General features: G+C 42.7%; 2 protein-coding genes across 2 annotated transcripts in view; both read left to right on the top strand.

Moving 5' to 3' along the window:
• Positions 1 to 22,608, top strand: part of itga5 (integrin, alpha 5 (fibronectin receptor, alpha polypeptide)) — a gene marked incomplete at its 5' end in the record, with an annotated part of 35,679 nt that extends 13,071 nt beyond the window's left edge. Inside the window, 28 exons of the mRNA XM_083894835.1 lie at positions 1,773 to 1,873; positions 2,335 to 2,458; positions 2,553 to 2,614; positions 2,699 to 2,744; positions 2,852 to 2,980; positions 3,072 to 3,116; positions 3,285 to 3,328; positions 3,559 to 3,615; positions 4,149 to 4,201; positions 4,327 to 4,535; positions 5,496 to 5,687; positions 5,778 to 5,823; positions 6,231 to 6,344; positions 7,644 to 7,699; positions 8,101 to 8,258; positions 8,441 to 8,578; positions 11,065 to 11,132; positions 12,972 to 13,122; positions 13,250 to 13,342; positions 14,629 to 14,708; positions 14,796 to 14,876; positions 14,982 to 15,087; positions 15,358 to 15,516; positions 16,115 to 16,222; positions 20,835 to 20,948; positions 21,618 to 21,719; positions 21,809 to 21,931; positions 22,012 to 22,608. Of these exons, the coding sequence (XP_083750961.1) occupies positions 1,773 to 1,873; positions 2,335 to 2,458; positions 2,553 to 2,614; positions 2,699 to 2,744; positions 2,852 to 2,980; positions 3,072 to 3,116; positions 3,285 to 3,328; positions 3,559 to 3,615; positions 4,149 to 4,201; positions 4,327 to 4,535; positions 5,496 to 5,687; positions 5,778 to 5,823; positions 6,231 to 6,344; positions 7,644 to 7,699; positions 8,101 to 8,258; positions 8,441 to 8,578; positions 11,065 to 11,132; positions 12,972 to 13,122; positions 13,250 to 13,342; positions 14,629 to 14,708; positions 14,796 to 14,876; positions 14,982 to 15,087; positions 15,358 to 15,516; positions 16,115 to 16,222; positions 20,835 to 20,948; positions 21,618 to 21,719; positions 21,809 to 21,931; positions 22,012 to 22,095 (2,843 nt within the window). The 3' untranslated portion in view covers positions 22,096 to 22,608. The remainder of the gene's footprint in view (positions 1 to 1,772; positions 1,874 to 2,334; positions 2,459 to 2,552; positions 2,615 to 2,698; positions 2,745 to 2,851; positions 2,981 to 3,071; positions 3,117 to 3,284; positions 3,329 to 3,558; positions 3,616 to 4,148; positions 4,202 to 4,326; positions 4,536 to 5,495; positions 5,688 to 5,777; positions 5,824 to 6,230; positions 6,345 to 7,643; positions 7,700 to 8,100; positions 8,259 to 8,440; positions 8,579 to 11,064; positions 11,133 to 12,971; positions 13,123 to 13,249; positions 13,343 to 14,628; positions 14,709 to 14,795; positions 14,877 to 14,981; positions 15,088 to 15,357; positions 15,517 to 16,114; positions 16,223 to 20,834; positions 20,949 to 21,617; positions 21,720 to 21,808; positions 21,932 to 22,011) is intronic.
• pou6f1 (POU class 6 homeobox 1) overlaps positions 1 to 25,608 on the top strand; it is a gene marked incomplete at its 3' end in the record, with an annotated part of 195,233 nt that overhangs the window by 83,508 nt on the left and 86,117 nt on the right. The gene's annotated exons all lie outside the window — the stretch shown is intronic.

Here is a 25,608-nt window from a genome sequence, read left to right as displayed (position 1 = left end):
AAACGACTATTCTAGCTGCAAACGTCTTTACGTTTAAATGGAATATGTACATAGGTGTATAGAGGCTCATGTCCAGCAACCATCTCTCCAGTGTTCTAATGGTACATTGTGTTTGCTAATGGCGTTAGAAGGCTATTGGATGGTTAGAAAACCCTTGAAAACCCTTGTGCAATGATGTTAACACAGCAGAAAACAGTTTTGCTGGTTCTTTGACGAAAGGGCAAAATCATTATTTCTAATCTAATTTTCTATTCATTTTGCAACTCTTTTGATGAATAAAAGTGTGACTTTTAATGGAAAACACTAAAAAACTGTATTAGATGACCCCTACTTTTGAACGGTAGTGTATACTGTAATCGAGAATCAAAAGTACAACCTGTTTGATGATGTCTTTGTGACATGACTCAAACCAACATAATCATAATCACGGTTCAACTTTGCCTGGTGGCTTTGGATTGGCCTTATCCACACAATGACTCCTGAATTTGGCAAATATTTAAAAGGTGTACTCTTCGAAAAAGAATCACGCCGCTTAGTGAAATTAGTTAAAGTCACAATATTAGAAGGAGCTGTTTGAAGCACTGCTCATGTGATTGTCTGCATAGCTAAGCACTTGTTTTCACACATGGACCACTGAACACTGCTGTTGGACCATGATGAATAACTTTAGCAGGAAAGCCCAGGCATGGAGATTAAGCAGAAATACAGTCGGATTATTAAAAAACTATAATCTAGCTCTGCTTACCGTCTTGGGTGAGAGGAGTTAGTGCTCCCCGAAAGCAACAGAGAATTGGGTGAGATAGTGAAAGAAAAATAGCGGGAAGATGGAGATAATATTGAAAATGAAAGCGGGGGAATGAGTAAGAAGTGTGTGCGTAAACAGAGATTACTGGGAGGTTGCTATGAGGAAGCCAAGGCCAGAGTGTGTATGTTTTCCTTGGACACTCAGTCCTTCGCTCTTTCCATCAAGACACGGAGCACGCCTTCAACTCCAGCTCCTGGCTGCTCAGTTGGCCGGGAATACAGACCAGGGCCGGCCAGATATGGGACAGAGAGGCCGAGCACACAGCCAGCTTTCTTCACATACATGCAAGTCCTAATCTCTTGTAGAATCTTATCAGCCATCAGTCCCCTTTGCTTTTGCAACAGACCTGTGGTTTGATGAAGCCTACACAGGGTAAAGAGGACTGCGGAAAAAAGGTTAAGGTAAAGTGGTTCTGCAAATGCACTCAGGAAGCTCTTGACCTCACATTAGCATTTTCCTTATAGATGTCAGCGCACAAACTGAAACGCCGTCCTTTGGTGTAGTGATGACGCGAGTTCCCCGGTCAAATCGGTTTGTTTGGATCTTCGTTGTAACATCTGTCTACCAATAAAGTTGCGTTTAAACCCGACTCCTCAGACCATCTGTCATGTCACCTGCTGCTGTCTTAGTATTGAACTGGGAAATCAGTGTTGGAAACCAGGTGGTCAAACAGAGTAAAAGGTCAGCGAGGTTAAGCCAGCCCAGTTCAAACCTAACCTAACCTAAGCGCTAGGAAAAACTGCTATGTCCATATAGCAAAATACCATTCTACACGAATTATCTTTGCATGAAAAATTGTCAAACTGGAGCCTTTAAAGCCTGCTGTCTGCCAAATGACCAGATGTTTCCAAGGACTTGGGAGGAAGGGAGAAATGGGATACTGAACTGCACTGAAGATGAAGGAATGCATGTTTTCTTGATAGTTACTGTAAATCATTCCATGTCATTTTCTTGTGTTTTTTCCCAGGGGATCGCACCGTTTCACTCAACGACACAGAACATCAGGTCGATTTCAAGTCCCACCAATGGTTCGGAGCCACTGTGCGCTCCCACGGCGACACAATACTGGTAAGGTGACCTTGTTGGAGAGGATTATGCAGCTTACAAGCCGTAAGGACTAGAACTTCTCCACTGTTATAAATGAATAACGTTAAAGAAACTTTCATCTCGCTCTGACATCAGACTTTTATGTTCCTTTTAAGAAATGTATATCTCAGATTACTGTTCATCTACTGTCCACTCTCAACCATTAAGACATTTTAGTGTCTCTACCTTCCATGACATCAAAGTTGAGCTGCCTGTTGTTCGATAGTATAGTACTGTTAGCGACCTGGATCGAGTTATTCGTTACCTTGCTCCAGATGTACCAATGACCTCAGCACGGGTCTCCTCCTGAGTTCACTGGGGTATTGTTGCAACTGGAAAAACACCTCCCATCTAAAAGCTCACCCCATTCATCACGACATCTAGATCCCTTCCCCCCCTTTTCCTCCCCGGCGATCCTCATATTTCTCCACCTCTCTCTTCAGGCTTGTGCCCCTCTTTATTCTTGGCGAACTGAAAAAGACACTGCCCATTCCGATGCTACCGGAACCTGCTACCTCTCGGTCCATAATTTCACCAAATTTGTGGAGTATGCTCCCTGCCGCACAGGTAACCGACACCTCTTCGACATATATATCGCCTTAATATGAGAGTGGTCACATGAAATATTCACCGTGTCCTGCTCCGCTCTTGTGTGTTTCAGAGATCAGCGATGTGGGGGGACAGGGGTACTGTCAGGGAGGATTCAGCGCTGACTTCACAACGGTATATAAATAATGCTCCCGTTAGTGAACGCTGGGTTAACGTTTTCTCATTCCGTCGCAGTAATTTACAGGCTTTGTTTTTCAGGACGGCAAAGTGGTGCTGGGAGGACCAGGCAGCTACTTTTGGCAAGGTGAATATGACATTCTAACTCGTATGTACGAGTTAAAAACAGGAAGACCGCTTGTCAAAAATGTCCTTTTGTGTTTTTAAGCCATTTTTGTTTCCCTTTCACTCTAGGTCAGGTGATCTCTGCAGCTAAAGAAGACATTATTAAAGCGTACTACCCGGGCTACTTTATGCAGTCTGTCGGGGGCCAGATCCAGACCAAGCAGAACCTCGACACAAAACATGATGACAGCTACCAAGGTGAAGAGATGCTGACCATACGATACATTCACATTATACTGTACATAATTCAGTCCGTTTAGGGTAACCTCAATATTTCTTTGTTATACAGGCTACTCGGTTGCTGTTGGGGAATTTAGTGGTGATCAGATTGAAGGTAAGTCCAACAGAATACACAGCTGCAATGCAAGTAAACACAAACTGAAGTCAACTACAATGTTGTATATGATTATTGAGCTGGGAATGTCATCAATACTAGAATCTGGGTTTGACCTGTGCATTTTCCCTCCAAATCTTTTGCTTCGTCTCTCTGTGCACCTCTCAGATTTTGTGGCTGGCGTTCCAAAAGTTCTCATGCTTTATGGTTCGGTAAGAAAGCTTAATCATCACAGCTTTGGCTTTCATTTTTTGATCACTTTAGAATGGGAGGCCTGGGCTTTGCTCTTGGAACGGACACAGGAAAGTAAAAGAAGGAAAACCGCCTCAGTGATATTGTCATAGTGGGATTCATAATTTTTGCAGTGAATTCCATAGCAAAGTCTGTGCTTATATTAGAACCTATAAAAAGACGCTCACCACATGTGTCTGCTGTGCTGCAGGTGTCCATACTGAATGGTACAGATCTGAAGATCATGATTAACTACACTGGCGAGCAGGTGAGTCTGAGAACGCTTGTTCAGAAAGCTTCTCTATGCTCTACTTTGTCTGTGTTTTCATTGCTCTTCTCCTCCCGGAGCTCTTTATTGAGCAACATTTATTTCCTCCTCTGCATCATTCTTTTTTACTAGATGTTGGTCTCTTTTGGTGGTTTGCTATAAAGCTCAGTTATGCAGGGTAAAGTGCATTGGTAATTTGTGCACATAGTTCTAGGGATATAAAAGGACCATGCTTGTTCATACAATGATCATTGACTCATCTGGATAAAACTAATTATAATTGAAGAGAATTTGTGTGCATTTCACACAGCAGCTCCTTCAAATGCCCATGCGCTTCACAGTGAGGTTCATGACAGAGCTGGAATACACATTGCACCAGACTGGACCTAATCTGTAAAACCCATCAAGCCTTTATGTTTCCTTCAAGAAGAAGCAATGCAGAAAACACACCTGAAGATAGCAGTAGCAGAAAACCAAATCATCATCATGTCAATGCCTTTTCATTCAAGTCACCCAAATACATTTGTTTACAGATGGGGTCATATTTTGGCTACGCGGTGGCAACGACTGACATCAACAACGATGGGTGAGTGTTCCCTGTCTGCTGGCTTTTCCTCCTCACCCGCTTTGACTTTCTCTCATTACGGCTGAAACTATGTTTTTTTTTTTACCTTAAATGAGTTTGTGTGATGTTCCCCCGTTTGTTTTCAGGATGGTTGACCTGCTGGTGGGAGCTCCCATGTTCATGGTCAGGGGCTCCGACGGCCGCTTGGAAGAGATGGGCCGAATTTATGTTTACTTACAGCGTGGTCCCCTCAACCTGGAGCTGCAACTACCTCACATCACAGGCAACCAGGTGTTTGGGAGATTCGGCAGCACTATTGCACCATTGGGAGATCTGAACCAGGACGGTTTCAATGGTAATGGACTGATGGAATTTCTAAAACGTCTCAACTGCAAAGAAGTAAAACTTAATTATGCAAAATCAGCTTTTTAATCATTCTAATCCTTATATTTGAGACTCTGGAGGCCCTATGAGTTGGCAAAGTGTGAAAAAATGACTCAGTCATGTTTTTGTGGTCCTCCTCAGTCAGGAGATAAAACATGCGATGTTGACTTCCGCTCTCATTGTTTTACGTCACAATGAGACATTCCTGGAATTGTTTGCCCCTAAAAAACGAGAGAGTGCAGGCGAGGGCAGCAGTGTCCGGAAAAGCGGAAGTCTGCGAAGTGTTCTATTCTTGGCTCCACAGTGCAGCACAGAGTTCTACACAAACTTCCAGCCTCAGAGGATTTACGTGTCCAGTGGATGCATTTTATATATGACTGCAATATGCCGGCGAGAGTCTGCAAATGATGGCTTTCCCAAATGCTAACTGCTGTTAGCTGCCGGAGCCTCAGTGACGCTGACGTAGTTTCCTGCGTCTCATTTGCATTTAAAGAGACAGACACTCAAAAGCGAGCGTTCTGAACAGGACTGTTTTGGCAGAGTGATTGAACTGCTGTGGTGCTTCATCCTTAAGTTATTTTGACCAAAGCATGTCACAGAAATGTTCATTAGGACACCAGGGAACTAGGTTAACTTGAACTCCAAACATACAACTTAAATGGCATTCAATTAGTTTTCCATATTTATAAAGGTGTGTTTGGTCTACTATCCTACCCAGTTATTAAAACAGAAAGGAAATGGTTGACATTATTATAGGTGCTTCCTCTGTTACCTAGGCTTCTGTGGCTATAGTTTAATCTGATCTTTCCATTATTATTATTTTTCCACTGTCTGCTCGAGCTATCGTAATGAAGATCTTTAATGTCTAAGACATATGGTACATATATAAATATAAAAATAACCTTTGTCCTGAACTTTGCCTCTTTCTCAGACGTGGCTATTAGCGGCCCATTTGGAGGGGATGACCGGCAGGGACTCGTCTACATCTATAATGGGTACTTGGACGGACTCAGGGAAAAGCCATCTCAGGTGATCGTCGGTCAGTGGGCTGCTGGGACTATTCCTGCCAGCTTTGGATTCTCCCTCCGCGGTGCTCAGGATCTGGATGTGAATGGATACCCAGGTGAGTGAAGCTTGAATAATGTATCATAGTCTTTGTTTAATCTTGGTTTTTCCCAGTACATGTTCTAATTATTTCCCTTTATTTCCTCAGATCTCATTGTTGGTGCTTTTGGTGTTGATAAAGCAGTTCTCTATAGGTATGTTGTTTACCAAAGGGTCTATTAGTTTAAATTAAGGGGAAAAATATGCTCTCTTGCCTGTCTACACAGAAGTCTAACGGTGGTGCTTGTCTGCTTGTATGATTAATTACATAAGGCCAAGGAAATACTGCCCCATTTCATTCCAAACAAAGCTGTGGCAGCATTGCCTAAAAACTTAAGATTCTTATTTGCTAGCTACATTAGTTTACTGTAATGTCCCTCTGTCTACATCTAAGCAAACCATTAAACAGGCATTAACAAGAGTAGTATTAATCTTCATGTCTAACACTTCAATAATCACTGTATGTTTCCCAAAGTGTCACAATATCCCTCGAGAGCAGGAAAAGTAAATCTTCACTTTTTGCGACGACTCACTCAATCTGCTTCCTTTTCGTCGTCCACAGATCCCGTCCGATCGTGAACGCCAGTGCCTCTCTGACAGTTTACCCCACCATGATCAATCCTGAGGAGAAGAACTGCTTGGTCACCAGTGGGAACGCCACCATTCCTGTTTCCTGGTGAGTGATCGGCTTTCCCAGCACCACCACTGCCACCGCCATCCTGGTTTCGTGCTCTGTTGTTTTTTTTTGTTTTTATCTATCCATTCCCTCCATACATAAACACTTCTGTCCTGGCAGGAAGCCCTGATAAGGAATATCCTTTCCATCAGCAGTCACGCTATTAATTTGCCCCCGAGCGGTGCTCTTATCTGACCTTTTTACCAAAATGTCTTCACATCACCATGTTTCTGTTGAGGAGCAGAGGAATAACACGCTGAATAGCAGCATTGTTAGCCTTTTTCTTGGCCTCCTTCAAAATGTGCACATATGATTCCAGAGAAAAGGGGAGAGGAAACAGACGACGGTTGCTCGCTGTTCAACATGGTTGACGCTGCACTCATGTGTCTGCTTCCCCAGATCCTGATGCATAAAGGAAACTCTTGTATACACATGTGTCTTGATTATGCTATGTTGCCTGGTGATGAGGAGTTTTTTTTTTCTGTGGGGGTGAAAGGAGAGCAGAAGGGATAATGGGAGGGAGTGTGGGTGGGAAGGGGCTGTAAGTTTTTTTTTCTTCTTTTTTTTTTCTTTTTGCAGTTGCTTTGAATGAGATATTGTTTGGTGGTGGAACACAGCTGGGAAACATCAGGACACGTAGACTCAGTGAGCGTGCGCACACAGCTGTGCAGGAACAGGCAGACACAAAGTTTTTACTACTACTTGAAAAGTGTTCACTGTGTCTTTCTGACTCATTTTACATTTCTCTTCCTTTTTTTTTTTTAACACAGTCCTTCTTGTTTTCTCACTTCTTCCAGTTTTTGCTCCATGGCTTCTCTAGTAAATGAAAAAAAAGGGCTCGGGGTTTTTGGGGTTGCAGAATTCTGGACAGTGTTGTGCAGCTGATGTCATGGGAGAGAGCTACAGGCTTATATAGACAGTCACTGACTGGTCAGCACTGAAACCCGAGTCGTTGCCCAATTTCACCCTTCTTAACTCTGCTATTCCTTTGTGTGTGGGGTTGTGGTGGGTGGAAATGGAGACGCACCGATTTATCAGCCTGGCTGGCGAAAGCAGTCAGATGCCAGGATGTCTCCGCGCATTTGACATATTTTTCATATTATTCGTTGTATTCCCATTACATCCCGTGCCTTGTAATGCGAACCATGTAAGAAAGGAAAGCTTGAGCACAAGGGAAAGTGAGAGAACAACGTGAGGGCAAGTGAGGTGTTTTCTGTGAATAATATATTTATACTGAAACGCTGCCATAAATGAATATGCTTCTCTCATCATATCCCTGTCCCCCTTTGTCCAAAACAGTGTCAACCTGAGTTTCTGCTTATCTGCCGATGGGAAACGACTACCAGACGTTCTCGGTGAGTAATCTTTCCACATTTGCACAAACTGTCAAATATTGTTAATATCGGTAACAGTAAAACACGCATAACGGTCTATGTGCAATGTAGCTTTTTGCACAAAAATGGAGCTCAGCATGCCAAATATCTTCTGTAATCCACCTTTAATCATTTAATGTCTTCTGCACATATTCCCTTTCACTATCAATCCCGGGCTGTTATCTCTAATTGCTCGTTCCTCTGTGTAGAAGAGCCATTATGTTTCAGTTACATTGACTACATTGTGAGTGTGCAGTATTTATGGGGGTCAGAGTATTTATGGAGGTCTTTTTTTTTTTTTTTTTTTAAGCTGTCATTGCGTGAGTCAGGGACATTCATCACGCCATGAATGCTCATTTGTGTGTGTGTGTTATGTGTTCCAGATTTCCAGGTGGAGGTGCAGCTTGATAGTCGCAAGCACAAGCAGAAGGCCGCAGTGAAGAGGGCTCTGTTCTTGGACTCCCAGCAGCCATTGCTTCAGAGGAGTTTGAGGGTTCGCCGTGGCGAGCGCGTGTGCAGCCAGACAAAGATTTACCTCAGGGTACGCTCCCTCTCTCACTTATGAAATCTGTTTAAGACAATTGATTTGATGCATCCTGTGTTTGAGCCTTGTTGTAAGAAATGTAATGAAATAAACCAGAAAAAAATGAAAGAAAGAAAGCAACAAAAATGACATTTTTTGTGCAGTTTTTAATTTGTCAAACCCCGTGTCTATGACCGCAGGACGAGAAGGATTTCAGAGATAAGCTTTCCTCCATTTATGTGGCCTTGAACTTCAGCTTGGATCCAGAAGCTGCAGCTGACTCCCACGGCCTGCGGCCCATTCTCAACTATCAGACCACCGACGTAATTGAGCAAAAGGTACATTCACGTGGGCTACATTTCCTCTATTTCCTCTCACAGTTAACTTTCCACGGATTGATCCACAAAAAACTTCACAAAAGCATCTATAAACATTCCATGGTGCAGTTTGCTAATAATGTGGCTTTTGTGATTGCATGATAATAAGAATATCTGGCACGTTGAGTAATCACCTTTCATAATAACCAACAACTCTCTCTTGTCCCTGATGAAAGAGTGACTCTGTTCTTTTTAATCTACATCCTAAACTACTCTGCTGGGAATAGGTCCAGAGTGTCTGGGAAGCTGTTTCCAAAATGAAAATGTGAGGCACATGTACAGCGAAGTGTTTCCTTGTACCGGCAGGATTGGCTCTCACTGTGTTTGGCTGACCAATGATACATAGATGAGTCTTTCCAGACTCGTAAATTCTGAAGTAGATAGAGGATATTTCAGGGCGGGGCACGGCTAGGCCATTTGCCCATCTGGATGAAATAATCTGGCATTTAGCCGGTTTTCCTCGGGCAGCGACTAGAGCGAGCTCAACATGTGGGCATCCTGTCAGCTGTGGCGCAGCGTGTACCATATGTGAGTTCGGCAACAGACATAGAGCTCAGAGCATTTGGAGAATGGCAATCAGTGAAGTTTATTTCTTCCTCCCTCTCTTTGGTTTTCTTCTCCATCCTGGTCTGTTTCTATCTTATTCCTGTTGGATCAGGACTAAACCCTGTCATTGATGCCCTTCCCTGGATATCAAAGCTGTTGGGCCTCCAACAGATGTGGTCTATTGCTGAACCAAGACCTTGAGATGAGCCCGAGCTAAAATGTCAACCTTAACTGTGAAAAGGCTCCGTTTGCCAAACACTACAGAGGGCAAACTGCATGTGTGTATGTGTGTGTGTGTGTGTGTGTAAAACACGTGTGGGAGAAATGTCAGGCTGCCAACATATTTCATTAATCTCGCTTTAGACTACGTGAATGTAACAGGGCGGCTTTTATATCGCATGCACGGCCTTGATCATACACATGATGCCCTATTGATTTCCACATATGCTTTGAGAATATGTGGTAGGCCATGTAGCATTTCACTAACCTCTGCCAAGTTCTGACTATTTTCAAGCTGGAGTGAGAATGAGATATGGTTTATGCGCTTGTCACAAGGCTCATTCTCTCTCTCTTGCTCGCTTTCTCTCGCAGCTTAATATGTCCCATATGTTTCTATGATGAGTTATGGCATCATCTATTAATTGCAGCAACTCTCAGATCCCGTGTGAAGAGATACCGTTGTGCAAAATCAGTAATGATCTAAGTCGTTGTCACCACTTTAAAAAATGGCCGTAGCTGCATTAATTCCACCATTGTTCTTAAAATGACAACATCTGGGCTAAAGTGTGTGACTGTGATGAATGGGTCACAGTTTTTTTTTTTTCTTCCTATTTTAATGCTGGCTTTTACCCTCATTTTGTCAGATGAAATAATATTGGTTGTTTAACAGCGGTGACTGGGCCCTGCAGCTTTTGTTTTCTTGCCTCATGTACACGAGCGGATCAGGGTGCACTTAGCGTGGCGGTTACCATGGTGTCCATAATTAAAGCCCCTGCATGGTGTAATGACAAGAGGGGCGCTCGGCTCTCTAATCTCCTCCTCCATTTCTATTTATTATCATCATCATCATCATCATTGCGAGCGTCGCTGCGCTGTCACAGTCGCAGCGGGATGCAATTTAGCGATCCGCAGGGATGCTGCCCTGCCACACGCTCAGCGGTCGTCCACTTATCCGGCAGTGTTTTGGTTGCTTTCTTGTCTTACCCTTCACTGTAATCTGTGAACCTCCGCTTGTGACTGTCAGGTCAACAGAGGGATCCTATGTCTGAAAAGAGTTCCTCTGGGTCGCAGGCCTTCCCAATTTCCATATGATCATATAGTGCTGCGGTTCGCTGGGTGGCGTAGCATGTGGTGAAAGCCGCGGTTCACCACGTAGCGCTGTGATGTGGCACGCTGGTGAGCGCTGGCAGCTTTGCTCTTCAGGGCTATGTCCTCGAGCGATCGCCATTTCCTCCTCTTACGTCGCAAGCAGAAAGTGTGTGTGTGTGTGTGTGTGTGTGTGTGTGTGTTCCTGCACAGCTGGTTCACCGGACTCTGTCTACGCCTGACATGACCTCACTCAGTCAGTCTTTGTCCCTCTGAGCCATAACAGTGTTTTTGTGACTGTCTGATGTACTCGGATGATGTGTTGTAAATAAGAAGGAGGGGGGGAGGGGGGGCTGCAGTCCAGGTGTTTGTGGTGGGAGGTTATCAGGAGGCTGTGGTGGAATGTATTAGTCACAGCACATGTCGCATCTTGCTATACTCATCCTGTTGTCACCTCCGAGCAGAAATCTGATTTATTCTGTGTGCCTAATTCTCTACACATGTTAAGGAACGGTGTTTTATATATTTCATATAATATCATATTTCCCTCCTGTATGGTCACGATCTTGCAGCTAACACCTTCAATCTTCTTCTAGGCCCAGATCTTGTTGGACTGCGGCGAGGACAATATCTGTGTTCCTGATTTGAAGCTGGCAGTTCACGGGTGAGTGCGTTCATCTCCTCATGCATTTCTTAAAAAAAATAAAAAAATAAAAATAATCCCAGAGAGAAAACACTGTAAAATGTGAACAGGCTACCAGACACTGAACTCTTCACCTCTGCCGCGCAGATGGGAGCACGGATTTGAGTGCTAAAGCATAAATGCAGCTGTTTTTTGTTGTTCTGCTGCGTTTCTGTAGATTAGCATACCAGAGCAGGGGGGGTCATTAATAGCTACAGTGTTGCTACGGTGTGTGTTAAAACAGGACACAGCTCTGCTCTGCAGGTGTTATACAGGAGAGATAAAAGGGACGTGTTTGTAGAAAATATGGACGACCTCGCCTTGTTTTGAGCACGCCGCCGCCTGTCACACTTTTAGGATTCAGGAAATCTGTTTGCATTTTGCGCAGAAATAACAGCCTCGCTGATACTCCCTTCTCCGCTCTGTCATTTTGATTTCACATTCCTATATTTATCTAACATCTGCCTTCATTTTTAACTAATATGTGACTGATCCATCATGTGTGGAATAACCTGCTGCGCGCGTGTCCCTGGTATAGTGCCGCCTCACACTCCACCCTAGTGCATCGTGGAAACTGCATGAAACTGCAGCAGCAAGTGTGATTAGTGCAATTAAGGATAGTAGCCCGATGATGTTTTTGTCTGACCTATAGCACATTATTGAAGCCTAATAGTAGCAAGAGGATGGGCATGATTTAGGAATTTTCAGAAATAAAGTATCCACCATTCCTGCAATGTTGTTGCTTCTCTTCTTCTGCCAAAACACATAACCTTGTAGACCAAGGGTCCCTCAGGGAACCTTCAAGGTTTTCTACTTTTGAGGCTTTTGCTCCGTTTTAAAAATGCAAAGGCAGTCAGAGTCAGTCTGAGGTTGACTATAAGGCCCGGCAGAGGATCAGCTTCACAAATCCTTTCTCTCTTGCTCTGCCTGCCTTGCTTTATGAAAGGGGGGCTGTAATTAAAAGCATCTGTGTGGCCCTCCATTCCATCCATATGGCATTTCTCATTGTTCTACGCTGTGCAGAGAGATGCAGGGAGTGAGATAGAGGGAGAGAGCAATGGAAGGGGAGGTGTTTTACAGCACTGTGTGTTGTTTTACACCATGAACCACTTTATTACCACGTTGGAAAAGTTTTTATTTAACTGACTCGCTTTATGAGATGAATCATGAAGTGATTTTTTAAACTAATTACAAAATTCATTTGTTCAGTCCACGAACACAAACAAAGAATGTCATTGTTTACTCATGCACTACCGTTCAAAGGTTTGGGGTCACCTATACAAGTTTTCTTGTGTTTTCCATTAAAAGTCACACTTTTATTCATCAAAAGAGTTGCAAAATGAATAGAAAATATAGTCAAGACATTGACAAGATTAGAAATAATGATTTTTATTCAAAATAATAATTTTGACCTTTGGTCAAAGAGTTTTCAGCTGTGCTAACATCATTGCACAAGGGTTTTCAAGGGGTTTCTAATCATCCAATAGTCTTCTAACGCAAAACACAGCAAACACAATGTACCATTAGAACACTGGAAATGGGCCTCTATACACCTATGTACATATTCCATTAAAAACCAGACGTTTGCAGCTAGAATAGTCCTTTACCACATTAACAATGTATAGAGTCTATTTCTGATTAATTTCATGTTATATTCATTGGGAAAAAAAGTGCTTTTCCTTCAAAAATAAGGACATTTCTAAGTGACCCCAAACTTTTAACCGATAGTGTGAGTCAAACTCACCTCTATACTTATTTTTTTTTGTCTAAACTATGATTGCGATTTGTGATCAATTCTTTCTCTGAATGCGTACTCATCAGGGACAGAAAGGAAGTCTACCTGGGTGATGACAACTCGCTGACCTTGACGTTTAATGCCAAGAATGAGGGAGAAGGAGGGGCGTACGAGGCAGAACTGTACGTGGTGCTGCCGCCCGAAGCTGACTATAGCGGAATCGCTCGCAATAATGAGGTGAGGAGAACTGCGAACCGAGTGAAAACCTACAACTTCCTGTATCCTGGGACTCTTTGTTTTTAGTGCTTTCCCTGATGATTGTTTATTGCTGTAGTTTTGACTCATTTGTCCTCTTGGTTTCCAGAGCCTGACGCAGCTGATCTGCAGCTACGTGACCGAGAACCAGACTCGATACCTCAGCTGTGATTTAGGAAACCCAATGAAGTCTGGCACCACTGTAAGATCACCATTGCCCTTTGACCCGGTTATTTTTAAGGCTTGTCGTATGTGGTGCTGCGTCTAATATGCGTTTTGTCAGTGGAACTGAGTTTCCTGCTTTGTTTGAAAAGGCTGCGTGCCATCCGCAGTTTGGGTGTGAACAACAGAGGAAAAATCAGTGCGTGTCAGGAAATGTTGTGACAAGAACTACAGACGCCATCTGTGCCCTCAGCTCCCTGCTGAGTCCCCCTTTATAATGATGGAGTCAAACGCTGGCATGCTTTTAATAGGTCTGTGAAGGAAGACGGTCTTGTTAGAAGTGTTGAAGGGGACATATTATGCAAAATCAACTTTTTAATCATTTAAATCCTTATATTTGGGACTTGGAGGCAAAGTGTGAAAAAAGATGACTCACTCACGTTTTTGTCGTCCTCCTTGGTCCAAGTACAGGAGATGAAACACACAATGTTGACGCCTGCGCTCACCGGGACGTCCCAATGCGCTAAATTCCTGGAATTGTTGTCTCGCGGAGCTCCGTTTTGTCCGTAAAAAAACACGCAAGAGTGCTGGCGAGGGCAGTGGTATATACGAAAAAACTGGAAGTCCGCGAAAAGTTCTATTCTAGGCTCCACAGTGCAGCACAGAGTTCTACACAAACTTCCAGCCTCAGAGGATTTATCTGTCCAGTGGATACATGTTATATATGATAGTAATGTGCCTGCTAGTGCCTGCTAGAGCCTGCAAATGATCACTTTTCCAAATACTAACTGCTGTTAGCTCCCAGTAGCCTCTGTGGCTGATGTCATTTCCTGTCCCTTAAGTTTCATTTTAATTTTTTTAAAGGTGGACCTAAAGAGATTCTACTAAACAGAGCGTTCTGAACAGGGCTGTTTTGGTATTTTGACCAAAGCATGTCACAGACATGTTCATTAGGACACCAGGGAGCTAGGTTAACTTGGAGAAATAGGGTATAATATGTCCTCTTTAACTGACAGACAGACTTTTCCATTTCAAAAACAAACTTTAGTCACAAAGTTTGCACTTTTGTTATTTCTGAGAGAGAGCTCAGATTTTAGTGTTCCTGGGGTTCAAGCAGAGATTAAACGCAGATTCTGTGCAGAACAAATGTGTCTGAAATCATAATAACTGGTCGTAAACCTTGCGCTGACACTTAGGCGTCTGTTACCAACTTTCTCTCCTCTGTTACTTGTTAGTGGGTCATAGAAAATATCATGGATTGAGACCTAATTTTTCGATGGCAGCTAATAACAGAGGATTAATATGTCTTTCGTCTTGTCTCCGCAGCTGTGGGCAGGTCTGCGCTTCACGGTGCCGCGGCTGAAAGACACGCACAAAACTGTGCAGTTTGAGCTGCAGATTCGCAGGTAACAGCTCGATATCAACACGCATTAGAAACAGTCTGCGTAATAGTAGTTCTCCTACCTAATCACAAACTCTTTTTGTTTCCACAGTAAAAATGAGAATAATTCCCACAGCGAGGTTGTGCCCTACAAGCTGGAGGTGGTTGTCCAGGCTGAAGTCATCCTGCAAGGGTGAGCTGAGGTTTAGGATTTCCTCATATGAGCTGTCAGGACTTTATTAAGTTCCTTATTAAGTCACCTTATAAACATTCTCACACCTTCCCATCTCTTCATCAGTGTGTCTCGACCAGATAAGGTGTTCTTCCCACCGGCCAACTGGAAGGTGACCAAAAACTACGGGGTGGAGCAGGATGTCGGGCCTGCAGTGGAACACATCTATGAGGTAATCGGCCATAGCTGTGGCAACTCATTGAGGCTGAGCAGATCGTGTTGGAAAACAGATCCTACTGTTCATACAGCATGTCAACCTTCCAGGGCAGCAAAGAAGGGAAAAGTGTTCTCAGTGTGATTTATTCTCAGGCTGTGCAGATCCTCTTTCGCTCCGGCCGACAATGAACAGTGCTCTCCTTCATTCCCGACCTATTCCAAGATTAATGCAATGTCAAATGTAGGTTTAGTATAGGTTTAATTTTTCCTGTTTTTTATTCTCCAGTTGGTGAATAACGGGCCCAGTCGGATCAGCCACACCCTGCTCGAGCTGCGTTGCCCTCTCAGTGTCCAGGGTCTCGCTCTCCTCTACCCTCTGGAGTTCTCCACAGAAGGACCCATCAACTGCACCACGGACAGGAACATGAACCACCTACACCTCAAAGTGAGCAACTCGCAGAAAAAGCACAGAATGCGCACCTCTCACGGTCAGAACATCTGACAGTGAAGGTCTCTCGCTGATTCCTCGTCAGATGTATGATTGTGGGGTTGGATCTTCTTGCTTCTTGGGTCCACACCCACCCCCCTCCCAGCTTCATGGCCCCACCCAGGACACTCATCCTACCACTGCTTTGATGTTCCAGCTCTTGCACAGCTTGATGAACATACGTTCTGATCTCTGACGAACCAGTGCTGCACCCCCTAATACTGAGTTTCTAGCTGTGGGATTTTGTGGGCAAACTATCCCATGCAGTTGTTTGTGTTTACATTTGAAGCATGACAGATGTTGAGCAGGGCTGTAAGTGGTCATCTGTCTTAGCTAATGTTTTTTTTTCCCTGGTGAATTGCTAAGTACTACGTTTTTTTTTTCTTTTCCACGAAAGGTCCATGAGTAGGACTCGCATGCTTCTGATTAATGACAAAAAGCCTCAGGGTCATGCTAACATCAAGTCTTATATTGACAGAATGGGTGGTGTGCTCCTCTGCTCGGTGAGGTCAGTGTGTGCCTTGTCCTAATGGCTCACGTGTTTTTACTCCTGCAGCTCCAGCACACGTCCACAGAACCACCTATTCTGGCGCTGAAGGCCCAGGAGCACCACATAGAGAGGCGGGATGTCCACAGGAATCAGCTCGCTCATTTGACCAACCTGGTAAGACGAAGAACTGTCACGTCCTATATGTACAGTACATGTTTATTAGAGGTGTTACATAATGTCAATGCACTAAAATGTGGTGACATTTCATGGCGATTCTTTGAAGTGCTGCAACGACATGGAAATATTCTTTACTGTGGTTTTGTGTTGTATTTAAACCTCAGACCATTACATAGCAGCAGGGTTTTTTTGGCCATTTAACTCTTCTTCTTTCTTCCACCACAAAGAAAACTGTACATTGTTTATACATATGACATTGTTATTTTTACCATTACAGTGCAGTATATTTCCTTGCTTATAATTAAATATGACTATGGCAAACCATCAGCCCTTTTTAGGGATATGTATTGAATTCTTGCCAATGCACATTCTTGCCAATGCACATTCCTCATGCTAATATACACTACCGTTCAAAAGTTTGGGGTCACCTATACAATTTTTTTGTGTTTCCCATTAAAAGTCACTTTTATTCATCAAAAGAGTTGCAAAGTGAATAGAAAATATAGTCAAGACATTGACAAGATTAGAAATAATGATTTTTATTCATCAAAGAACAAGCAAAACTGTTTTCAGCTGTGCTAACTTAATTGCACAAGGGTTTTCTAATCATCCAATAGCCTTCTAACGCGATTAGGAAAACACAATGTACCATTAGAACACTGGAGAGATGGTTGCTGGAAATGGGCCTCTATACACCTATGTACATATTCCATTAAAAACCAGACATTTGCAGCTAGAATAGTCGTTAAGCACATTAACAATGTATAGAGTGTTTTTCTGATTAATTTAATGTTATATTCATTGAAAAAAAGTGCTTTTCCTTCAAAAATAAGGACATTTCTAAGTGACCCCAAACTTTTGAACGGTAGTGCATATAAATACATATACTGTTGTTTGCATGAGTGAATGTTGTCAGGCCAAAAGGTGAAGTCTAATGTAATAGGTGACTTGAAAGTGAGTGAATGAATATCTCGAGTCTACAGTTTTAGAATGAATGTGGTTATTCATTTAAGATCGGTTTTGCATCACTTACACATCAGATCTAGACTCTGCTAAAAACAAATTTATTGCACTGCGTTAAGTTTGCAAATATGAACCTATTCTGGTGACATTGGCCCCATTCACACATGAAGTCCCTGGGTTTGGGTAATTAAGTTATGAGTCCTTAGAAGAGCGGGGTCAAAGGGCACAGGCACAAGTCCCTTTGTGGTGATTAACATTAAAGAGCCTTTAGTAGTAGTGGTGGTGGAGGGGGCGGAGAGGCCGAGAACATGTCGGACATGGGTGTTTTTTTTTTCTGTCAGTGATGCATTGGTGACTTCACAGAGCGCTCTCTAATCTCCAGCTCTCTGTGTGTTGTGACGCCTTTAACCTTCACACACTGGGTCTATTGATCGGTCCACCTGCATGTAGCTGCTCCCTCTCTCTCTCCTTTGTCTTTGTGTACCTGCCTCCATCAATGAGGTCTTTGTCTGTGCGGCTGTCGCTTTTAACCGCGCTCGTTCATCAAGCATGTCCAGTGACACTTCTGTGTGAAGGATGCTATTCTCCAGTTGTGCCGTGTCTGCACTTAAGTTTTTTTTTCCCCGACATCCCCAATCAAAGTGTCTCCTGATTAAAGTGCATTTTTGTTCAGTGATGCTTAGTTGAGGTCATGTATGAGCATTTTTGGAATGACCTGCTTAGTCGTTAGTTGCAGGGAGAAGAACATTTTGGAAAATCCTATTTTAGTATTTCTGTTTTGTTGCATCACTTTTGTAATGTTTATGCTATTGTACAAGTGCAAGTGATATATCTTTAGTGCGATGCTAAAAAAAAAACCCTTGTAAGTTGTAAATCGTAAAGCATTTTAGCGTTTCCAGATTGTGATATAGTTCCTCCGGCAGCAAGACACGTCTCGTTTTATCTTTTTCTTTCATCAGGACCACCTGACGCACCAACTGTGGGAGAAAAAAAAATCTGCACAGAATCTGAAAACAAATGATTAACACGTGCAACTGAAGCCTTGATACTGAAATAGAAAGTATTTATTCATGAAATACGAAATTAATTTCTGCATTGTTTTAATAACCAGTCAGAAGTATGTTTTTCACAGCCTTTTCACAAAGACTTTGTGCTTTTTATTAGTTAATTAATTCATAAAGGCATTAGCTGTCACTATCATAAAGTAATCATTATTACAATAATAATAGGAATAATGTGTGCGTCATAGAGTTCCAATCCAATCCAACTTTATTTATAAAGCACTTTATAAAACAGCTGAAACAACGTGTTGTACATCAGAGATAAATAAATAAAACATACAAACGTGTGACCTAATAGACCTAAAACAAACAGTAAAATAAAATAATATACAATATAAAACTGTAGAAAATATAAAAACAACACAAATAAACAGGTCATACAATAAAACTCGAAAGCCACAGAGTAAAAATGGTTTTTAAGATTTCAGAAGCTAGAATCTTCACCATATTATCGATTAAAAACCGTTAACCTCTTCTGGCGTTCTCCATACAGCAGCTGCGTTCTCGAGCCAAACTGTTATTTTATCTTAAGTTGTGGGAACAGCCCTTTTGCTTCCGAGATTCAGATCTTTCCCACGTGGGGACTCGGGTCCGAGGCGTCTCTGTCATTGGACCCATTTCCACAAACCTTTGTGGCCCCAGTGCTGTGGGGCATGGAGGAGGTCGAGCAGGAAGGATAGGACTGATATGCTCCCTGCTTGTCTGAGTACCCCTCATTAACTCTTGTCTAAATCTGAGCCTAAAGCAAAGACGATGGCACTCTCCTCTCCTCCTGTGTTTGCCCAACTCGGTGAAATAAGTAAACTATTGCGTTCCCGCCCGGAAACCCCGACAAAAACCTCTCACTCTCAGGGTGGTCTGGCTGCAAAACACACTGCAGCATCCAACGTTACTGTTTTAAAATGTTAAATCTACCAAGCTGCATTATGAGGACCTAATTAAGACGGGTGCATTCTATAGTCTTGAGGAAAAAACCTGGCTGGTTTTAGCGGTTGGACAATAATGTGGTGCATGCTGCATTTTTTACAGTCTCATGACATTCCTTCAATCTAATTCGAAGCAGGCGTGGAACAAGGGTCAAAACATTGGACTCTTTGTTATATTTATTTGACCTTCAGCATTAACAGGCCTGTTATTTATCCTGCCACCATTTGCTGAAGCACTTTTTTACTCCACCCCCCCCCCCCCCTCCCACCACCTGCATTTAAAACTAACCAAATGTCAATTAGATTGAAATCAGTGTTGAATAAGTTCACGCAGTGCCGTGTAAGACGATCAGCTGCACACAAGCCTCTCTGTGTTATTCAGCACAGAGGTGTTTACATCTCCCAGCAACATTTCCTGAGATTAGACTGATGGCAAGATAGTTTTCGCTAGAGCTGCAACTAAAGATTATTTTCGTAATCGATGAATCTGTCGATCCTCTGTTGAAAATGTTAAAGGTGACATAGAGTGGTCCTGTTGCACATACATGTTAGTTATGGAGGTCTACTTACATATATTAACTTGTTTTTATGGTCAAAAACCTCCTAGTTGCTGTAAACGAGCCGATAGAAATCCTCTTTTCTGACTGTGTTTTTCTGCTGCGCGTTTTCAGAGTGAACATTCATCCCCAGAAGACAGAGTCTTGTGATTGGCCAGTACTATCCAGCACATCCGTTCTCAGAAGCGCAGCGCCCCCCTCTGGAACGGTGGATGCACTGCTCCTCATTATCAAAACATTGTTTTAACAGTGTTTAAAAATAGCTTCGTCACGACTCCCCGCCGCAGTCCCTTTTATGACTTTAAACCGGAGTCAGACCCAGAGTCAGAAGACACTGTTGCTCGTGAAACACCTCCACAACGGACGTTATTCTTCTTCTGCGGTTCAATGTACGCAACCGGATGTGCCCGGACTAGTGCCCGAGCAGAAACCATTTTTAAACATTGTTAAAACAATGTTTTGATAACGAGTAGCAGTGCATCCACCGTTCCAGAGGGGGGAGCTGCGCTTATGAGAGCTGGTGTGCTAATTATATCACTTCCCGGGTATTGGCCAATCACAAGACAGTTGGGAAGGCTCTACGCTGGCTGGCCAATCACAACACAGTCTGTCTTCTGGGTGTGAGAGTTGAGTCTGAAACACCGCGGCTGAGGAGAGCGTCAGTGAGGAGAGATTTCTATCGGCTCGTTTACAGCAACTAGGAGGTTTTTGACCATAAAAACAAGATGAATCAGTTTGGATCTTTTTTCATGATTAAAACAAGATTTCTGATTGTTTCAGCTTCTTAAATGTGAATATTTTCGTTGTTTCTTTGCTCCACATAACAAAGAAATCATTAAAACTGAATCATTTTGGTTTGTGGACAAAACAAGACATTCGAGAACATCACTGATCAACGTTTTTCAAAGCTCACACAGAGTGGTCCTGTTGCACATATATGTTAGTTATGGAGGTCTACTTACATACATTAACTATTATCTAGACGTCGCAAACTAATAACGCTGCGTTGTTGTTATGCACCAAAGCTCTATCAATGCACAAAAATCTCGGCTAACATTTGTTAACAAATGTCTTCTTTGTGTCTCCCTCTTTGTTTCCGTAGTCATGCTCAAACGTGGAGTGCTGGTCGCTCCAGTGCAAAGTTGGTCTTCTGGAGAGAGGGACCACAGCGATCCTCAAAGTGCGCTCGCGCATCTGGGCCGAGACCTTCATCGAGGTTTGTGGGCAGAAGACCTCTTTGTATTACAGGCTCACTAGACATGTATTGTTTACGACCCATGTGCTTTCACCAGATCACAAAAAAACATGGCAGAGGGAAAAGCGGCTGCGCGCCACGGATCGGTGTCTGTGTATTTTTTCATGTCAGTGTTTTTGGCAGGAAGTGAAAAGCCATTTTTCATTAAAGCATCAAAAAAGAGAGTCAAAACCTCAAATGTGTGGCTCCCAAAGACAAATAGCAGCAACTGTCACTCTCACATTTTGGTTTGTGTTGACTCGGCATCTATCTGAATTGGGTCTGAACCAGGATTCGATACTGTCGGAATGCCAAGTCTCACATATTTGCCTTTAACAAATGGGATGACAGTTGCAAACTGAGCATGCAGACCAGCTGTGCTGACTGCACCGTCTACCACTTTACATCCCCGTCTTCCCACTGTGTCTGAGCCCCACACAGACTATTTACCGGCCCCTACATGCGCTAACATGTGTGCAAATGTGTGAATGTATTGAAAATGCATTATCTGGCAGTCGCAGCCTGCTCATGGGATCGGAATGCTGAAAGGGTTTCTCTTTGTGAGAGGCACCTGGTCTCTGTTGCCATCTAGTGCACAAGTAGTGAATTGCACAATCTGATTATCATGTGATGTTTATTATTTCATTTCAGAGGTCCTATAAGCATTATGTGCTGGAGTGCCTGGCTAGATATAGTGTGAAGAAGATGCCTTACGCCATCCTACCAAAATACTCACCCAGTGGACACAAAAAGGTATTTAAATAATTGATTTTTCTTTTAGGTGGATGATTTTATGCACCTTTTTTTGGCTCTTTGGTGACGCATTCTGCTCATATTCTCAGGTGGTGACTCCAGTGGTGTGGAACAAACCAGACATTGAGAACTCCGTTCCTCTGTGGATCATCATCTTGGCCATCCTGGCTGGATTACTGCTTCTGGCATTACTAATTTATGTTCTATACAAGGTAAGTGTTGCTTGACACAGATATTTAAATATTACAAAGATGTGTCTGTGTTCTCAAATGTGATTGTTCTGTTTTTGCAGTTTGGCTTCTTCAAGCGATCCCTACCTTACGGCACCGCCATGGAGAAAGCGCATCTAAAACCACAGGCTGCCTCTGAGGCGTAAACGAACAGCAGAGTTTTTTTTTTGTTCAGAACCACAGTACCTGGCCGTATGATTGCTATCGAAGAAACACAGCGGAACATGTAGAGTGGATCGGGAAGCAGTTTGAAGGGGAAAGAGAGACTTGAACTCCACTGTGCTGCACTAGAAGAACACAACAAAAAGAATCCAAAGATCTTCAAGCCAAATGAATGTTTTTCCTCTTCTTTATTTATGTTTTGCTGGCAGGTCGGGAATGTTACCAGATAAGACGTTTGTCAGGGCCGAGAGGCGAGCGTTAGACTTAACATTTGGATTCTTGGGATGAAATTCACTAATGCCTGTTTTAATATGTTGGTGCTAACGGTCTGATAGCGTTCACTGTCTCTGAGATGTAGCACGTGGCTGCCTGGAGCTGTGAATCACACTGCCTGCTGAGGCCTAATAGTACTCCCCTGATATGTCCAGAACATGTTTTTATTGGTAGAAGATCACTCAACAGGTTAATCTGTCCAATATCTCCAGTAGTTTGTATTATCTAAGTCCTGACTTATCTGAGGTGTCCCCCCCCCCCCCCCCCCCGACCGATTCTTGCCCATTTCTGGGCTCCAGCAGCCTGCAGCCTGCAGCCCTGACCAGGATACGCGGGTATTAAAATGCTTGGATGGATGTTCCTCAGCTGTGCATGAAAATGATCTCTCTCTGCCTCAGGATGGTGGACAGCGCTGGTTGAGTTCTTTTTTTTTTTTTTTTTTTTTGCACTCAAAGGAAATCTACTGATATATTTCCAAAGACAGCAGAGACTCACTGATCGATGTTCCTTTGAGTTCTGAGTTTGACTCCTACTGATCACTTTTGTTTAAACGGAAATCTCGTTTTTTTTTGTCGTAGTTCAACTTTAACCGATGCTTTGTAGTCGAACTGGGACGGCGACTGGAACCACCGGAAGACTTTGCGGAAGCCTCACATTAAGCTCGAAAGCAGTACGGTGCTTCTGGCAGCACAAAAAGGCAAAAAATGTTCTTTTGTTTGCTGTCTTTCCTCCTACTCGCAGTCGAGGGTTGAGCTTATAATATGCAGTGGAAACAATGTACGAGCAAATGACCAGATGGTAGTGTCATCATGTCCCGCTCCAAAGACAATCAGCGGTGTTGTAGCTTTGACAGATCAGGATCACCACTCTGTGCGTGTGTACAATCCAATTTTCTTACAGTCTGTGTTGAACTGTGAGACACTGTAGTTTTTTTTTCGATTGCCTGCAGATGTTTAGAACCGGAAGTGTCTCGTCATCCCACTACCAAAAGGCTACAGGGACTGAACATTTTTTTTTTGTTTGTATTTGTCATGTACATAGATTTTTATGTGCCTTAAATGTAAATATGAAATGTCTGAGTCGGAACTAAGAGTTGCGTGTGATTTCATGTGCACATGCATTTGTGTGAATGGTGTATTTATGAATGTTTGTTCTGTGTATGGATTGATTACATTTCCCACGGCCTCGCTCCCTGTTTATCCCTTTACCACCTTGTAGCTCGCGGTCATTAAAAAACGAAGCCATTCTCCGTCACTGTTAGTCATGACACCACAAACACGGTCCCCGTTCTGGGCTGACTTTGTTTAATGGCAAATCATGGATTAAAAAAATGAACCTCAGTGGAAAAGATGACACAAAGTCACTATAGGGCTACCGTCCAGATGTGAGCATCCCACTGGATGTCTTGTACCTCTCGTAAAGGGATAGCAGCTCGGTGCTGGGAACTCTTATGTTGTTTGGAAGTGCAATATTTATATTTACTCTTTTTTTTTTAAATATTACAGTGCTTTCTTTTGTGTTATGTTTAATTTGTGATGGACCTTTTTGTGTTAAAATGCTATGTGATAAGCACATAGAATACATCCTTTTTTGAGGTTGTGGCTTTTCACTCTCACCTGCTTTCTCACTATTTTTCAACTTCAGATGTATTCACCACTTGCTTTCCTTTTTTGATTTTAAATATAAATACCACAGACTGACACAGAAACACAGCCACCAGAACATGTCCGAGTTGAACTCGGGAATGTTGACATACTGTAAGTTTGAAGATTTATGTGCTCTGCTGTTGCATCTGTCTAAACGTAAACGTCCACCGTTGACCTCAACATGCGTTTGCCCATTTCACGCTTATAATGATGACCCTCTCATTGGACGGCAATTTAACATTTGTTAAATGAACCATGAAATCTCCATTTGATAATTGATTTAGATCCTGTAACATCGTCCACATGGACATTCTTGTCTGAACAGGTGGACACGTATTATTTATGATCATTTTACCACTTCCTCCATCGTTACATCAGGAGAAGGCACTGTTTTTTTTTTTGTTGTTTTTTTTTCATGTTTTTCTTGTCTAAGCCCATTTTCTCTCTCCAGGACTTTCAAAAAGAAGTTGTACATATTTATCACAAGGAGAGATATGAATTCAAATGATGACTAATTTGTTGTGATTTTTTTCTCACCCCATATTGGGGGGGAACATTTTTTTTTGTTGGAAGCAGGGGGAAAAAGGTATTTGGAGGTCTGTTTTTACCTGTTGGTTTGTACCTTAAATAAAATAAAATTTAAAAAATCCCTTTTCACAAATCCCCGTGCTGTCATTGAATATGCATAACTGAGAAAATAATTTATTTAGAAAACATTGTACAAAATTACATGCACATCAGTTGCCAAAAAAAACTGATATGATACCACAGTGCTGAAGTGAAAATAGTGGAAAAAAGTACTCAAATAACTGACCTTAAGTGATTAGCAATGGCTAAAAATAATCTGTAATATTGTGTACATATATGACAATTAAGTAGTATAGAAAAGGTCACATACAGAGATCACTACCGTGCACCCTGGCCTGCACTTGTTCTATCTAGGTAGTGCGGTTCTAGATTGATTTATAAAGCTTCAGACGTCACGTGACTCGGTTTCTATGCGCCGCCATGTTGGAAGCGTCAGATGCGGCAAAAATGAATAGGACCGGTGCTCAAGAGTTCACTGTCTACGGAGGAAAACTTGACAGAGTGGATATATACATAATACTAACAATGTCGTCTTACTCCAGAGAGTTAATCAGAAGTTTGCCAAAGCCTGGAGGAAAACAAATGGACGATATCTGGCTTGAACGTTCAACTCTGGAGTTTTACCGGCGAAAAATAGCCTTGCTGTCACTGGACAGGTAAGCGTTGCGTAGCATTAGCGTTAGCATTTAGCATTAGCAACGGGCTGTGTAATGTAAACAATTGCTGTGCGACTTCTATGTCAGTTAGAGTCCATTATTTACTAAGAATTTACCACAGAATCCTTGTGTTTGTTCCCATCGCTCATTTTATGGTTTGGGCCGCTGCGCACACTTCATAGCAGTGATTTTATGGAAAGACTTCCATGTGGAATTACCGTTACATATATGTGTGACGTCATTTTGAATTGTAGTTGTAGACGACGTCATTCTTACTTTAAAAATGTTTTCGGTTCAGTTAAATTCTGCATTCGCTAGGCACAATGATGTCAGG

This window comes from Microchirus variegatus, assembly GCF_963457635.1.
Source record: "Microchirus variegatus genome assembly, chromosome: 9".
Taxonomy (NCBI): domain Eukaryota; kingdom Metazoa; phylum Chordata; class Actinopteri; order Pleuronectiformes; family Soleidae; genus Microchirus; species Microchirus variegatus.
This window is presented reverse-complemented; position numbering and strand designations above follow the sequence as displayed.